Source organism: Ceratotherium simum, chromosome 3 (genome assembly GCF_057802395.1).
Source record: "Ceratotherium simum simum isolate JZ-2026a chromosome 3, ASM5780239v1, whole genome shotgun sequence".
In the NCBI taxonomy this organism is placed as follows: domain Eukaryota; kingdom Metazoa; phylum Chordata; class Mammalia; order Perissodactyla; family Rhinocerotidae; genus Ceratotherium; species Ceratotherium simum.
The window spans coordinates 56,105,203-56,120,696 of record NC_141902.1 but is presented as its reverse complement, the minus strand read 5'-3'; the positions used below and the strand labels follow the sequence as shown (position 1 = coordinate 56,120,696).

General features: G+C 34.7%; 1 protein-coding gene across 1 annotated transcript in view; it reads left to right on the top strand.

Annotated features, from left to right (window-relative positions):
• The window catches only part of VPS13C (vacuolar protein sorting 13 homolog C), a 176,509-nt gene extending 162,333 nt beyond the window's left edge, over positions 1-14,176 (top strand). Inside the window, exons 80-83 of the mRNA XM_014780787.2 lie at positions 3,474-3,562; positions 10,335-10,458; positions 11,808-11,891; positions 12,211-14,176. Of these exons, the coding sequence (XP_014636273.2) occupies positions 3,474-3,562; positions 10,335-10,458; positions 11,808-11,891; positions 12,211-12,300 (387 nt within the window). The 3' untranslated portion in view covers positions 12,301-14,176. The remainder of the gene's footprint in view (positions 1-3,473; positions 3,563-10,334; positions 10,459-11,807; positions 11,892-12,210) is intronic.
• Positions 14,177-15,494: the final 1,318 nt, after the last annotated feature.

Sequence of the window (15,494 nt, the reverse complement as noted above, 5' to 3'; positions counted from 1 at the left end):
TTTTTTGTGAGGAAGATCAGCCCTGAGCTAACATCCATGCTAATCCTCCTCTTTTTGCTGAGGAAGACCGGCTCTGAGCTAACATCTATTGCCAATCCTCCTCCTTTTGTTTCTTTTTCCCCAAAGCCCCAGTAGATAGTTGTATGTCATAGTTGCACATCCTTCTAGTTGCTCTATGTGGGACGCGGCCTCAGCATGGCCGGAGAAGCAGTGTGTCGGTGCGTGCCCGGGGTCCGAACCTGGGCCGCCAGTAGTGGAGCACGCGCACTTAACCGCTAAGCCAGGGGCCGGCCCTAAAATAATTTATGTTTTGATTTCTCTTTTTTATAAATGATAGAAATGTTCAATTTGATTTAGCAACATCTTAGTTAGAAACTTTCATTCTTTCCCCCAAAATTGAAAGCAAAGTATAAACTTAATGTGTTGTACATTTGAAGAAAATGAAACTAACGTACAACTATTCAATTGGATTATATATATTTTTAAACTATAGTTACCGAAAAATAAAGTGAATAGTTCATATTTAAAGCAAGCGTTTTAAAGAAGGAAGAATGACATCCAAAGACCAGTTCCTTTGTAGCTGACAAACTTTTCTCGTGCCTAGGTAATTGAGGGTTGGCAAAAATGTCACGGCATGTACAGTTTCTATGAGAATCAAGCACAGTAACTAATTCAAGATGCTGTCTTAAATCATCACTAATAATTACCCTTCCTTCTTAGGTAAAAGTAACAATTTTTAATTTTCCTGGATATATTGCAATTTTAATGAAATTTGACATTTGGGAAATCATATAACTTGTTAAAATTTTTTTCTTATTGTTTACTTTTTGTTTGTTTAGCTTTTTATGTTATTAACCTTTTTCTTGTGATTTTCCTTCTTACAATTGCATGTCAATAAGCACAAAACTTCAAGAAACTTTATTTTAGCTAAATACAGTCATCTTGTCTGATTTATTAGTTTTTGTTAAGATATGAGACAGCCTTTTAAACTTTAATGTGTTATTATAGTTACTGGAAGAAATAGAATGATTGCACATTAATGAAAGGACTTGGTAATTTTGTTCCGTGGGTGGCAAGGGTGGGCATGGATAATTAAGAAATGTAGACCTTTTCATCCCTTGCCCATCTTGCTGTAATCTGTTAGTTGGATCCGAAGTATTTATTGCTTATCCAGACTATGCTGGATATGCAAAAGAAATGAGACTTCTGTTCTTAAGGGACCAAGTATAACAAAAACATGTAAATATTAAAGAGCACTAACTAGAGTGTAAAATTATGTCCTCCTAGCCCTATTGTAATATGGGTACATTCTAAATAATTTATTTGGGAATCTTTTGATTTACCCCATTTTCTTTTTTTCCTGAGTATTGCTCTGTATTCTTTAATACTAAGCTTTGAAAGTTACTAAGCCAAATACTGTGTTTTCATGGGATATACTCTTATGCTTATCCTCTATTCTCCTAGGATAATTGCTGTTTACACATGCATATATATATATGTACATACACACCCAGTTTTTATTTAATACTCATCCTGGTTCACATACTTAGGATCATATAATATTTAAAATGGTGTTCCTTGCTTTTTCATTTTAATTATATTTTTCCATTTTCATGGAAATGCTTCATTCTTAATTCTTGCATTACCGTCTATTGAAGTAACCTTACATCATGTATTTGACCATTTGACATTAAAGTTATTTCTGTTATTTTACCAACAGTAATAATGCTGTGGTAAACATCATTATACATACTGCTTTTTCATATCTTGTGTTATTTTCTTAGAATTTACTTGAAAAAATTGCATGCTTTTGCTAAATATTGTAAATTCTTCAAGTTGCATTTTGGAAAGGGAGAGTGAATATTTTATCAACTAATCTGGTTTCCTGCTGTCATCAGTGACTGAATATCTTAATCTGAATCTCAGAGTGTAGTGGGTTTTAGTAGTGCTGAAAACAAGGTTTCTATAGTGTATTATGATGATGAATTATACTTGAAAAGCTTTCAGTGGTTTAAAGCGCAATAGCCTGATAACTAATGAAAATGCATACAAGATGGAAAGTGGGTAGTATTTCTTGTACATTGCATCTCAGATCTAAATATTTTAATATATTTAAATTTGAAAGCTGAAAATAAACGTACTAAGTTATTATAGTCATTTCTTATTTTCTCTTTAAAGAAATTAAGGTATACATGTTAAAAGATTTTAGCTAATTTACGTAAGTAAGGTGTAAAGTAAGTGACTATTCAGCTCCACCTCTCTCTGGACCCATGCAGAAGATGAGATCCCAGTTCTTTGGGGGTTCATCTTTCTTGTTTATGGCTTTTCGTAATTATCAAGGAATGACTGGGAACCAAGGATCTTTAAAAAATGTGTATTTAAGCTTTGAAATCATAACAAGTGTGCTTTCTCTGCTTGTGATTATTATTGATTATATTATCCTTTTCATAATATTGGTGTTGTATTCTTGGTTATAAAATGTTAAGATCTTATTTGTTATGTATGTTTATGTTCTATATTTTCATATATATTATCTCATCTGATCTTTAATCATGCATTATAGATAATGTCAAAAATAATAATCATTAGCATTCATTATAAAAAGTAACTTTCATTGGTTTTTAATGTGTGTTGACTAATTCAAGTCACAATAGTTTTGAGATAGTTGAAAAAGAAAATAAATGTATTTTAATGTGCTACTATTTATACTTGAAGTATTTTATGCTTGTAATTGCCTTTAGCAATAAATTGTGCCAGTTATTTGAAATCTTAGAAATTCTCCATGTGTATATTAATATTGTCATTACATTTTTTTTTCTCTCAGGAATATAAATTGATACATACGTGTTCTTCTCATGTATATTTAATCTATAAGACCAAATATTCAAAAACATTAAATATCAGTTATCCTGGAATTTTATTATGTGTATATCCACCTCTGTGTAAATCAGTGGTTCTTAACCTTTGAGAAGGATCACAGACCCCTTCAAAAAATCTGATGAAAAATATGAACTGTCCTCTGAAAAAAGTTGCAAAACCACATTTTCTAAATTTTATATTCTATTTTAGGTGGTTCATAGACCTCCCAAAGTCTTTCCATGGACCCCAGGTTAAGAATCCCTGTCATCTTAATGTTGCAGTTTTATATTAGCATATGTTCTTATTCTGTTAATGAAAATGTGTGATTATTTCTGGTAGATATTTTTAAATTTCTAAGTTATCACAGAATGAATGTATTTTACCAGAAGATCACTTGGTAAACTTGGTTTGTCTTTTAGGGCACAGTGGGAGTTAATTTATAAACATGCTATGAATATTTTTTCAGTTTCATGTGCCAATATGTAGAATTGTGCTTTTGTTTCTAATAATTCTTTCCTAACTAGCGCTGTTATTATAATTAGCTAACATACAGTATTGGAAATACTATTTGGATGCATGTCCTACCCAAATCTTGAGTTTTGTTTTCTTTTCAGAATCACATCAAAAAGTTAGAAGGAGAGATCTACCGATACCACTGTGCTATTCCTGGAAGCAAGAAGACAATCCTTATGATTACAAATAGGTATTAACTTTAAGTGACATTTTTTCAAATGCAAATTATATAGATCATAAGAATTATAAATCCTAAAATGGTGTAGGATTTGGAGAACTACACTTCAACTACAGAATGTTTGTTGTCATAGAATCACAAAAATACAGATCTGGATAGGTCCTTTGAGATATCTGTTCTGACCCTCTTATTTTGGAGATGCTGAAACTGAGACTCATCATGGTTTAGGGGCTTATCCAAGTTACACAGCTACTGAGAGACAGAGTCTACAGTAGACTTCATAAGTGCCGTAGTGACACCTTTACATGTGAATTATAAATCCAAGTATGGACGGTGAATTCATGAATCACTTTTTGTTACTAGGTTTTATTTTGGATGACTAGCATACCTTTTTTAAAGGATGGTATTATTTCTGTGTATTTTTTCCAGTTTTTTCTAAGTATTTTGGGAGTGGTAGATAATTTTTCCAAATAAAAGAACTTGGACTAAACTACTAAGTTTATTTTTTTGAGATTTACCCTACATCACTTATTCCAAATACGGTTATAGATGAATAATTTTCAAAACTTTCTAAGTTATGTATTTTGTAGGACTAAGACAAAGTACTTAACGTAGGTAAAATCTGCATTAGATTCCTAACTAATGCATTTAAATATATCGGAATGTAAAGGAGAAAAAGGAAAGCTAAAATGACAGGATTCAGACTTAAACCTACAAACTTTTTCAAAGAGAGAGTTAACTAGTCATCTGATTTACCCATTAATTAAGTAAAAATATTCACAAAACAATTAATCTAAAAAGCAGTTTTTACAGATTTGACAAGTTATCATTTATTTTTATACCCATAATTTTATATTGTATCCATTAGATTAGACCAAAACCAATATTTATTTGTATTGTGTATTGTACTTAGCTACAATAGCAATGTGTTAATTCATTTTAAAATTGTATACCTTTAAGTAATTCAACACTAGGCAATGAAAATCAGGGTTTTTGGGTTTTTTTGGTATTGCTTAATACTTCAGTACTTTTTTTTTTTTGGTGCGGGATATTGGCTCTGAGCTAATATCTGTGCCCGTCTTCCTCTATTTTGTATATGGGATGCTGCCACAGCATGGCTTGAGGAGCGGTGCGTAGGTCCGCGCCTGGGATGCGAACCTGTGAACCCTGAGCCGCTGAAGTGGAGCACGCAAACTTAACCACTACGCCACTGGGCCAGCCCCTAGTACTTGTTTTGATTTAGGCATTTTGTGGGAATATTACTGTATACATTATATGTCTGGTTTCTCTTTAACTAAATTGAAAAATCATAATAATTTTAAATCTAGTCACTTTCAGAACTTTTCAGAAGGCAATTAGGAAAATAAGATTCCTGACCAGTACAATGACTTAGTCTCCTTGTAGCTTTAGTAGACAGGCTTTCTAACAGGAATTTCTTTGACTGAAGTGGTTATCATTATGCTGATCTGTTTCACCTTTAATGATTACATAAAAATAACATTTCTTTCAAAATCAGTATTTTAAAAAATAACTCTTTTATTGCTAAAGTTGTGCTTATTCATTGTGGATAATATAGATCAGGAGTCAACAAAATTTCTTTAAATAGACAGACAGTAAATATTTAGGTTTTGAGGGCCATACTGTGTTTCCCAGGTACTCAACTCTGCCCTTGTAGTGGGAAAACAGCCATGAACAATATGTAAATGAATGGGGTGGCTGTATTCTAGTAAAATTTTATTTACTAAAACAGGCCATGGGTTGGATTTGGCTCTAGGCCATATTTTGCCCACTTCTGATATAGATAATAATTAGAAAGATGAAAATAACTAAAGTAACCATACGTTGTGGTTTGCATAGGACGGAGCTGGTTTGCCCTTTTTATCCCAGTGTAATTATTAGTAGCTGTCCCATTCATTCTTACAAGTGTCCTGGTTTGAGTGGTAAATTGTATGGTAACCCTTAAAAATAGCCTTTACCAGCAATCCTCCCATCCAGAGATGATTAGCTGGTATATCTGATTTTTGCAGTACAGTCATGCATTGCCTAGTGATGGGACCCATATTCCCATCATTCCCATGAAATGCATCATTAGGCAATTTTGTCATTGTGCAAATATCATAAAGTATACTTAGACAAACCTAGATGGTATAGCCTACTACACACCTAGGCTATATGGTACTAATCGTACGGGACCACCATCATATATTCGGTCTGTCATTGACGGAAATGTCGTTATGTGGCTCATGACTGCATATGTATTTTATAAAAACTATGTACAAAAAATGGATTATGTACATTTAACTGACCTAGGTTTTTCACCTAACAATGTAGTGTGATCATCTTCCCAAGCTATTAAATATTCTTTGACAACATGATTTTTAATGACTACATAATATTGTATTTATGGATACACTATAATTTATTCAAATGCTGCCTTATTATTTGACGTTCAGTTTTCTCCTTCCCAGTAGTGTATAATTATAAACACATCTTTGCAGCTAAGTCTTTTTTTCCTATAATTATTTCCTTAGGACAAATTCTTATTAGGAGGATTGCTGATTTAAAAGTTGTACAGATTTTTGAGGCCCTTTCTATATATTGCCTAGTGGTTTTATCGGAAAGGTTGTATCAGATTTTTTACATACAACTAACAATAAATGAGAGTGTCCTTTCTCCTGTGTTTTGCTAAGACTAAGTGTTGTCATTTGAAATTTTTTGTTTTTGCTAACTTACTAGGTAGAACATAGTTTCTTTGTTTTAATTAACATTTATTTGATTGCTGATGAGTATGAGTATTTTAATATATTCATCATCCATTTATAGTTTGTATTCTGTGAATTGCTTGTTCATATCCTTTGCTCATTTTCATTATGTTAGTCTTTTCCTTACTGAATTTAAAGAGCATTTTATAAATTAATGCTATTAGCCTTTTTTTACCCAATGTAGTATTGACATTTTAATGTATTTGTTGAGTTTTCCAATATATAGGACTTTTAATTTTTCCATATTGAAATTCATCTAAAATTTGGTCTCAGTATTTTTTTCTTATCAGTTTTTAAAAACACAATATGAGTTCTCGTGACCTAAATTTATTAGGCTGCAGCTCCACTACTTGGTCCTAACTCCTACATAATATTTTATTTTAGTAATCTTCATTAGGAAATTGTTCTCTGAACAGACTTTTTTTAAACCGTCTGTGTTAGTCTGTTTGGGCTGCTGTAAGAAAAATACCATAGACAAGTGGCTGAAACAGCAGACATTTATTTTTCACAGTTCTGGAGCCGGGACGTCCAAGATCAAGGTGCCAGCAGCTTGTTTTTCTGGTGAGGGCCCACTTCCTGGTTTATAAACAGCTGTCTTCTTGCTGTGTCCTCACATGGCAGAAAGGGCAAGGGACCTTTCTCGGGCCTCTTTTCTAAGGGCGATAATCCCATTCATGAGGGCACCATCCCCATGACCTAATCATCTCACAAAGGCCCCACCTCCGCATACCATCACACTGGGGATTAGGATTTAAAATATGAATTTTGGGGAGACATAAGCATTCAGTCTGTTGCACCATCAATGTATGACAGATACAGGGACACAGAGATGAATGTTACATCTTCTGTTCCCTCCCGATCTAAAGGGGGGACCTACAAATTATCAGTGACATCACAGTGTGATAGGTGCTAGGATAAACTGATGTACAGAGACTCTGAAGGCAGAGGAAAAACTCTTGGTCCAGTGAAGTGGGAACCAGGTTGTCATGGGGAAGGTGTTAGGGAGGTTTCTTAGATCAGGAGATACTTGAGCTGAGTCTTTTAGAGTTTGGAGTTGTCATACACAGGCATCATAGCGGTGGAAGATCACTAATGTTTTTACAAGTATAGACTCATATTTTATTGTTCAGTATCGCAGCTTTTCACACGGGGGTATATGCACATAGTACACACATTAAGTCTCTTTTTTTTCTTTCCCACCCAAGTTTTATAAACAAGGAGTGATATGATGAGGTTTGTAGTGTAGAGAGACGTCTGGCAGCAGTTTGGATGCTGGATTGGAGGAGGATCAGAATCGAGGCAGGGAGACCAGTTAGAGACTATTAGTTTTCTATTGCTGCACAATAAATTTTCATAAAATTAGCATCTTCAAACAACACAAATTTATTATCTCACAGTTTCTGTGGGTGTGGAGTCAGGTATGGCGTGGCTGAGTTCTCTTAACGTGTCTCACAAGGCAGAAATGAAGGTGTTAGCTTTCTTTCTGGAAGCTCTTCAGAAGAAGCCCCTTGCAAACTCATTTAATGTTGTTGGCAGAATTCAGTTCCTTGCAGTTATAGGACCAAGATCCCTCTTTTCTTGATCTCTGTCAGCCAGGAGGCTGCCCTCAACTCCTAGAGCTCACCCCACATTCCTTGCCATGTGGTTCTCTCCTTCAAATTATCAACAACACTCTGAATCTCTGACTTTTCTGTCTCTGACCCAGATTTAAAGGGCCCATGTGATTAGGTCAGGCCCACCCAGAGAAACTTTTTTCTTAAAGTCACCTGTGCCTTATAATAAAACCTAACCATGGGAGTGAAATCCATCATATTCATAGTCCTAGGGATTATACAGGGCTATGTACAAGGGGATGGAAAATCTTGGGGAACATCTTAGAATTCTGTCTACCACAAAGACTGTGGTAGTTATCCTGACAGGAAGTGGTGAGGGCCTAAGCTAAAAGAATGAGGATAGAAATGAAGATGTAGCCTTAAGAAACCAAGGATTGGTGAATGAAGGTGGGAGAGAAGGGGGAATACAAGATGACTTTCTGGTTTTGGGCTTGAGTACCAAGGGGGTTGGTATTACCATTTACAGTAATTTGAGGAAAAAGATGATTTTTTTGTTTTTGAGCTTACTGAGTTTGACATAGCTTTGAGATATCAAAGTAGAGATGCCTCAGTAGTCACGGAAACAGATATAGATACAGATAATTGGAGTTTAGATAAAGATCTGGAGTTGAGATCGTGGAGACTGCCCTGAGAGAGTGTGTCGAATAGAAGACCAAGATTTGACCTCTGGTAAACATAGAGCAGGAGGAAGAGAATGAAGGAAATTTAAGGTAGGAGGAGAACAACATTATTGGAGCGGTCAAGAGAAGAGAGAGTTTTAAGACAGTCAGAATGGTGAATTGCATCTGACACTGATTTGTAATAGTTATCTTTCACGCTTAGCTCTATCATCTGATTCTCTACTGGGGGAAGGGGTGGGGGGAGTGGAATCCACTTCCTAGAGACTATTTGGAATGTTTAGGGATGTTGGAGGTTGTCACAATGATTAGATGGCACTCTTGGCACTTGGCAGAATGGGGCTAGGGTCGCTGAACTTCCTACGGTGCGCAACGCAGTCCCAAACAAGCCCCAAATTTCAGTAGCGCCTCTGCTGAGAAATATAGTGCCAGGAGTCTGTTTCAGTCCCCACATTCCATTGGTCACCAAGTTCATTCAACTCTACCTTCTAAACATCTGGAATCTAGCTCTTTCTTCTCCCTTATCACAGCCACTGCTGTAATTGAGCCTCTGTTTCCTGATTGGAGTATTACAGTAACTTCCTACTTTGATTGTCTACCCCACCTCTCTTCCTTGGCCACTAGAGCCATGACTCTAAAATAAGAAACGTTATCGTGTCATTTCCATTGCCTATAGATTAAAGTCAAAGTTTCTTAAAAAGGTGCAAAAAAAAAAAAATGCCCTTCAAGATCCGGCACTGTGCAAATTTTCTTACCTCTATACATCTGGTACTCGAGCTATAGACCTCCACATTCCTCAAATATATCTTCCCTTTTTTGTACCCCTATATATATGTCAATGCATTGTTCCCTTTGTCTGGACTATTATTTCCCTTTCTCACCTAGAGAATTCCTTCCTTTTAAGAATCAGCTTTTATGCCACCTACTTTACCAACATAATCAGCCTGTCTTCTGTGCTCCAAAAGAATTTCCTACACACTCTGCTATTGCACTTGCCTGACTGTGCTGTAGCATTTATTTACATATTTATTTCCCTTTCTAGCCTCTGAGAAACTCTATCTTCTTTGTTTCTCTAGCACCCTAGGTATTTGTAGAATTAACAGTTCTTCTACTTTCCTGGTTTAGCTTTCTGTAATAGAAACTTTAGAATCAAGTATAGTTATATCAGCCATTAATCTGAATCACATCCTGGAAAATCGATGTGGATGCCCTTAAAGGACTGCGTGATTTTTTGTTGTTGTTGCTATTGAGTAAAATGGGATACTCTCTCTGATATAGTACATTAGTGTTAAAGTGTTCAAACCTCATATTTATAAGTAGTCCTAATGTGAATCTTTGCTGACATTTGAGGTTTGTGACATTTCTTGCACATTCTTGACTGGAAGGTATAAATGATTGACAGTAAAGACAATTAATAATTTCCAAATAAAACATTTTCAGGGGCTTCTGCCTGTATTGCTTCCCACTTGAGAGTACAGCCTGTTCCTTATGTATTTCAAAGATGATTTGAGCTTTTTGGTCAGTTTCAAAAAAAAAAAAAAAAGACACTTTTCTGAATTTTGCAAGATTGACAGAAGGGGAATTTTTGAAAGTCTGCTTTATTAGTTGGTAGATCTATATTTGCTCTTTATTTGACAGTTATCTAGACCTTTTTTTAATGTACTCTTTTTTAGTGCCAGGTTATACTGTTTACTGAGCGAGAAATACCTGTGCCTTCCAGCAGAGTGAAATATTGGAATAATTAACTGTCTTTATCACTACCTGTATGTTTTTGTTTCCTTTTGCAAAATAGGCGAGTGTTATGTATCAAGGAAGTTGAAATCCTAGGTTGTATGTCTATAGACTGGCAGTGTCCATTTGAAGATTTTGTAGCTCCTCCTAGTGTCTGTGGAAATCTGCTACAAATTTCAGTTAAGGTAAGAAAACATGAATCAGACCTTTAGAGCCAAGAATCTGTTAAATAAATGGAAACCAAAGCTTTGTGATTCTGTTTTACAGTTAACTAGACAAAATGTTTGAGAGATTATTATTATTATTATATGCTGAAATGTAAAGAAAGATGTAATCAATTTATTTGTGTACTGTACTTTATTTTCTGACAGCGCTTGATTGCATGGAGTGGAATATCAAGTCTATCCATTGAAAGAATTAGGATGCTGATACTTTCTTTTTGGTAGAATAAAGCATTAGTAAATAGAAGTCTTTTTACTTCATATGGATACCCATTTTGCTATAATCTTAGATACTTCCTGAAAGATTCCCTTTTTAGGCTTTTAGGAGATTATTATAAATATCATAGCTAAAACACTCATGTTTTAGAATATTTGGCATTTATAGAATACTAATACAATTTGAGTATATAATAATACTTTCGTGTCTTTCCTCATCATTTTCTAAGAAAGAACTTTAATTACATAGCAAGTAATTAGCAAAAATTATAACCCATCTTTTGCTTAGTTCTCAGACTCACTTTACTCTGAAATGTATCATTTTTGTTATACATGTTATAAATTTATTTTCACCTCTTTAAAGAAACTACCAATTTTTATTCTAAAGGTGGTAATTTCTACGGTATATTTTTTCCTAAACGATAATTATGTTCTATTACTAAAACTATCTGAAAAACATTTATCATAAAATTTAATAGTCAGAGATGCAAGTACTATTAGGCTTTAATTTACATTTTCTTTTCATAGAAGTTTACAAATAAAAAAAGCTACCATGAAACCATACTATTTTGTATTTCAGCCTTACCTCATTGTAGACTGTCAAAATTTAGAGTGCCTTAGTCTATGAAACATAGTTTTCAAATTGTGGAAAGACTGTGTCACTATGCGTGTATATTACAGTTTCCTTGGTTATCACTTTCTTTCACATCAGTGGTGAGAATTGACTCAATGTATTTTACATTATATAAGAATCTTATCTATCAGCGAAGGAAATGAAGGAAGGGTTTTTTGGTTTGTCACATGTGATGAGTTATCAAGTGGTGTTTCTGTAGGCTGTTTATCATAGCCTGCAGAAAGCTATTATTTTATACAGATAGATGTGTACTCATCCAATTTCATAAATTCTAACAACTCACATGTGAAACCACTATCCTTGTACCAAAATGATTTATTTTTTATCATACCTGATTATGTGTATTTGGTTAGTCTACTAGTTATAAAATAGAGTTGACATTTAAGCATCCAATTAAAGGTTATGATTTCTTTTTCTTCTCCAGAATAATTTCTTTTCTGTCGTTGTTTCTTTTGAAACCCAGGAGCAGGGTCTGTTCCACAAAAAAGACAGTGCCAGTCAAGGCTGTCTCCGGAAAATTTACCTGCAGGATACCACCACAGCAGAGGTAAACAATTTATTTTAAAGAACATCCTCTCAGTTTTTTAGCTGAAAGATTAAAAAAGAAATCTGTTATAATTAACAATACCCATTATTTCTCTCAAAAGATCTTTTGGTTATAACTATGGATGCATATATAAGCATGAAATAATATACTATGGGCTTAATAGGGCAGAGGGTCTTCTTTTGCATTATGTATGTGGACTGTGTATTCTTGTCTTTAGCTGTGGGACCTGTGTGGAGAGCTCCAGGCTTTATACCTTTCTCCTCTACCAATTGAGCCTGTACTTGTCTTTACCATTCGTAATAACTCTTTGGTTTTACAGAGAGCATATAATGCCATTGAGGATGCACAGTCAGTGAGACACCAGCAAAAACTGATGAAGCAGTCATCACTGAAACTTCTCGTGCCCTAAATACCATTTTCATCAGAGATCCCAGGAGGCTGCTATGGGGAGAAAAACCAATCATCGGTCCTGTGTATAAGTCACTCTTGTTTATCTTGCTAAAGAGAATTTTTCGGGCAATCTTTTAGTTTTAGAATTTTTTTCTAGAATAGCTAGTATTGGGTTTTCCATTTTTTCCTCTTAGTTTTCACTCTTATTTTGTAACCGTGTCTATGTTGGCAGTCTACTTCTACACCGCCACCTGAATGGGTCAGACGCTCAAAGAAATATCACTTTAAACACAGAGTGGAATTTCCATTAATGTTAAAATTGTGAAGCAAAGGGCAATGGGCTTGTTTTTAATTAAAGTCCTTACTAAAGAATAAGAGGGGAGCTTAGAATGACTTGTGTTCTTTGAGAGGTTTTGCACAAACCTTTGGACAGATGTCGAATATTTTGTTTAAGGGTGATTTGCTCAATAATTGAACTGAGATAACATTTTTGGTAAACCAGATAATTAACTGAAGAAAAGCCACTAACGGGAGAAATGATGTTTCCTGTTTTCTTTTCATGAAAACATTTTTCTTCTAATAAAAACCTGTTTTGGTGATTATTTTTCCTCCTTGCACTCTAATGTAAAGACGTAGAGAATCAAACCTTAAAATGTCTATACTCAGTTCTCTGTAATGTAGCGTCCACAAAGTTTTTATAGGCTCTTCAAGATGAACTTATATGGCACAATTATAATTTGCTGATACATGAAAATATTGTACTTCGAGTTTTTTAAGACTCAGAAATATGAAAAATTCAATATTTTTATATTTCCAGAAATTGTTTTTTACCAGTTGAAAGCTTGTTAAGGGAATCATAAGTTAACACTTAATGCACACCTAGAAATGTTTTTTAAATGCTTACTAGGAAGAATGAAAAATCTCCAGTTATATATAAAGTAAGTAAAATAAGGCGTGTGTAACAACAGTGTGGAAGATGACTGGTAGGCGTGTTCTTTGAGGGAGCAAGCCTATGAGAATCAGTTCAATACAGTATTATTTTTGTCCTTTCTGCATCTTGCTTCTGCTGATCAGCGATATACTGCCTGTTAACATTTTAAAAAAATACTCAAAAGTGCTTAATTTCCTTGGATGAATCTTTAAATTTGCTCATGGTTTATAACATGGCATTTATTTCAAATCACTGAATTAATGATAAAGTGAAGATGTGGACATACTTGGCTTGCTCCGTTTTTGTTGACATGTGGCGATGTTTCTATCTTTATTCATGTTTTTTAAGACCAGCCTTAAAACTTTTAAAATTTTTCCTAGTCATTGTTTACTGTAGGCTCCAAAAAGAGGATATAATATATATCTAATGCCCTAAATGTTTGATCTCTGATGCAGTATGCTGGTCTTTGCCTTTTCAACATCATTTTTTTTTCTGTGAAGAAAAGTATCATATACAAAACTTCTAGCTTTAAACAGAATTTTTATATCAGTGGTTAATTGCAGTTTATTAAAAGGAGCATTGTAAACAATTTCATAGCAAGTATGCTAGTATTTTGTGTCTTTAAAACTGGATTTAATCAGGGATTTGAGATATTTGATTGTGTTTTTCATATTAATTACAGCTATTGACAATGTCCCAAATAATTAAGAAATTATATTGTACTGATGGCATGTACAAAACATTGAGCTAAGAGAAATTTATAGAAACCTATAAATTCATCATCTCAGTTGGCTTCAAAATAAACTTTCAAATATTTGTAACATTTCAATTTGATTTAATCCCCTGGGACAGAAATAATTCATTGGTAAAGTGTAATAAAGTCTTTTGTGTTTTTAAAAGTTCTTTGAGAGTCAATTACTTGCATATGAACTACTGAGAGAAATAAAACATTTGGTGCATTGTTTACAGGTGTGAAAACTTTGTGGATTTGTGTTAAATATTCAAGTAACATTTGCTTTTATTTTTTATGTCTTTCCCTTTTCCTCTTCCAGTCCTATAATAGTGAGAAGTTAGATTAATAGTTAGGGAGGGCTTTAAAAGATGTCAATCAGGGAAAGGTGTTTTCTGGGGATAGTGAGTCCCTTTACTGTAGCATTGGAGATCTGTGGCACAGGCAGAATACAGAGAACATATTTGACCAAGGGCCCAGCTACCACACTTTGAAATGCATGGCTGCATTTGCATTGAGGCCATGCCTTCTGTGGTTTCTCTCAGTCACTGACTGTGTATGGCAGGGATACTAGGGCAGGCCCATTCCTGGGAGACAGGGAGCTCCTCTGACAGCCGACTTTGGCTTGAAGGCTCTTCAGTGGCCGTGCAGAACCTTTCTTAGACTGCATGGTAGCCTGGGAGGCTTCTGTCCAATGTGTCCCTCTGTCTCTCTCCCTCCCTCCCTCCCTTCACTGGGAGATCAAACTTCAAGTCTGAAGGCTTTCCCAGTACTGGAAGAACAGGCACACACTGAGGACTGTAGCAAAGCAGGGGCATCAAGATAAAAAAGAACAAAAAATTGAAAGAAGAGTACACCAAATCTTCCTAAGAAAAATCTGATTTAGGATGGATTTCCTTACATGTGCTTCATGATTTAGTATTGTTTTTGTTTTGAATTGTGTATGAGGGAGGACACTATCGTCTCTTTGGTTCTTTGGGTGTCTTAAGTGTATTGATCTGGTGCTGCCTGTATCTGTATTTTTTAACAGTGCTCCATGTGTATTTCTAAGGTACAGATAGGACTGAAAATTAATTCTCTGGACTTAAACTCTTGAAGAGCTCTGCAAATACCAATGCCAGTTAAAATATATGGTTTCAATTACTGTCAGAGCCAAAACAACCATCTTTTTATTTTGGAGAAAACTGAAGATTCTTTTAAAGGATAGGAGATTACTCATATCAGAATCATCTGTCCTTGAGGGATAAGCCCTTTTGGTTGAGAATCACTGCCAGAATGTCCACTAATACTGCTGAAAGTGGATTCTATGCCATGTGTCTTTGGGCTCTGAAAAGAAATTGAAACTCACTGGAGCAGAGGGAACACATTTCTCTTGGTAATTGTGCCTATAGTGGAAGAATTTAGGCTTATTCATGATTCAAAGTATCTTCAGTTATAAGGCTATCTCTCATTCAAATACACAACATTGTGAGTCTCTTTGAACTGAAAAAGCCTTTAAAGAGGCTGTTTATTTTGTTTTTACATACTGCAGACCCACAGTCCCTTACCAAAA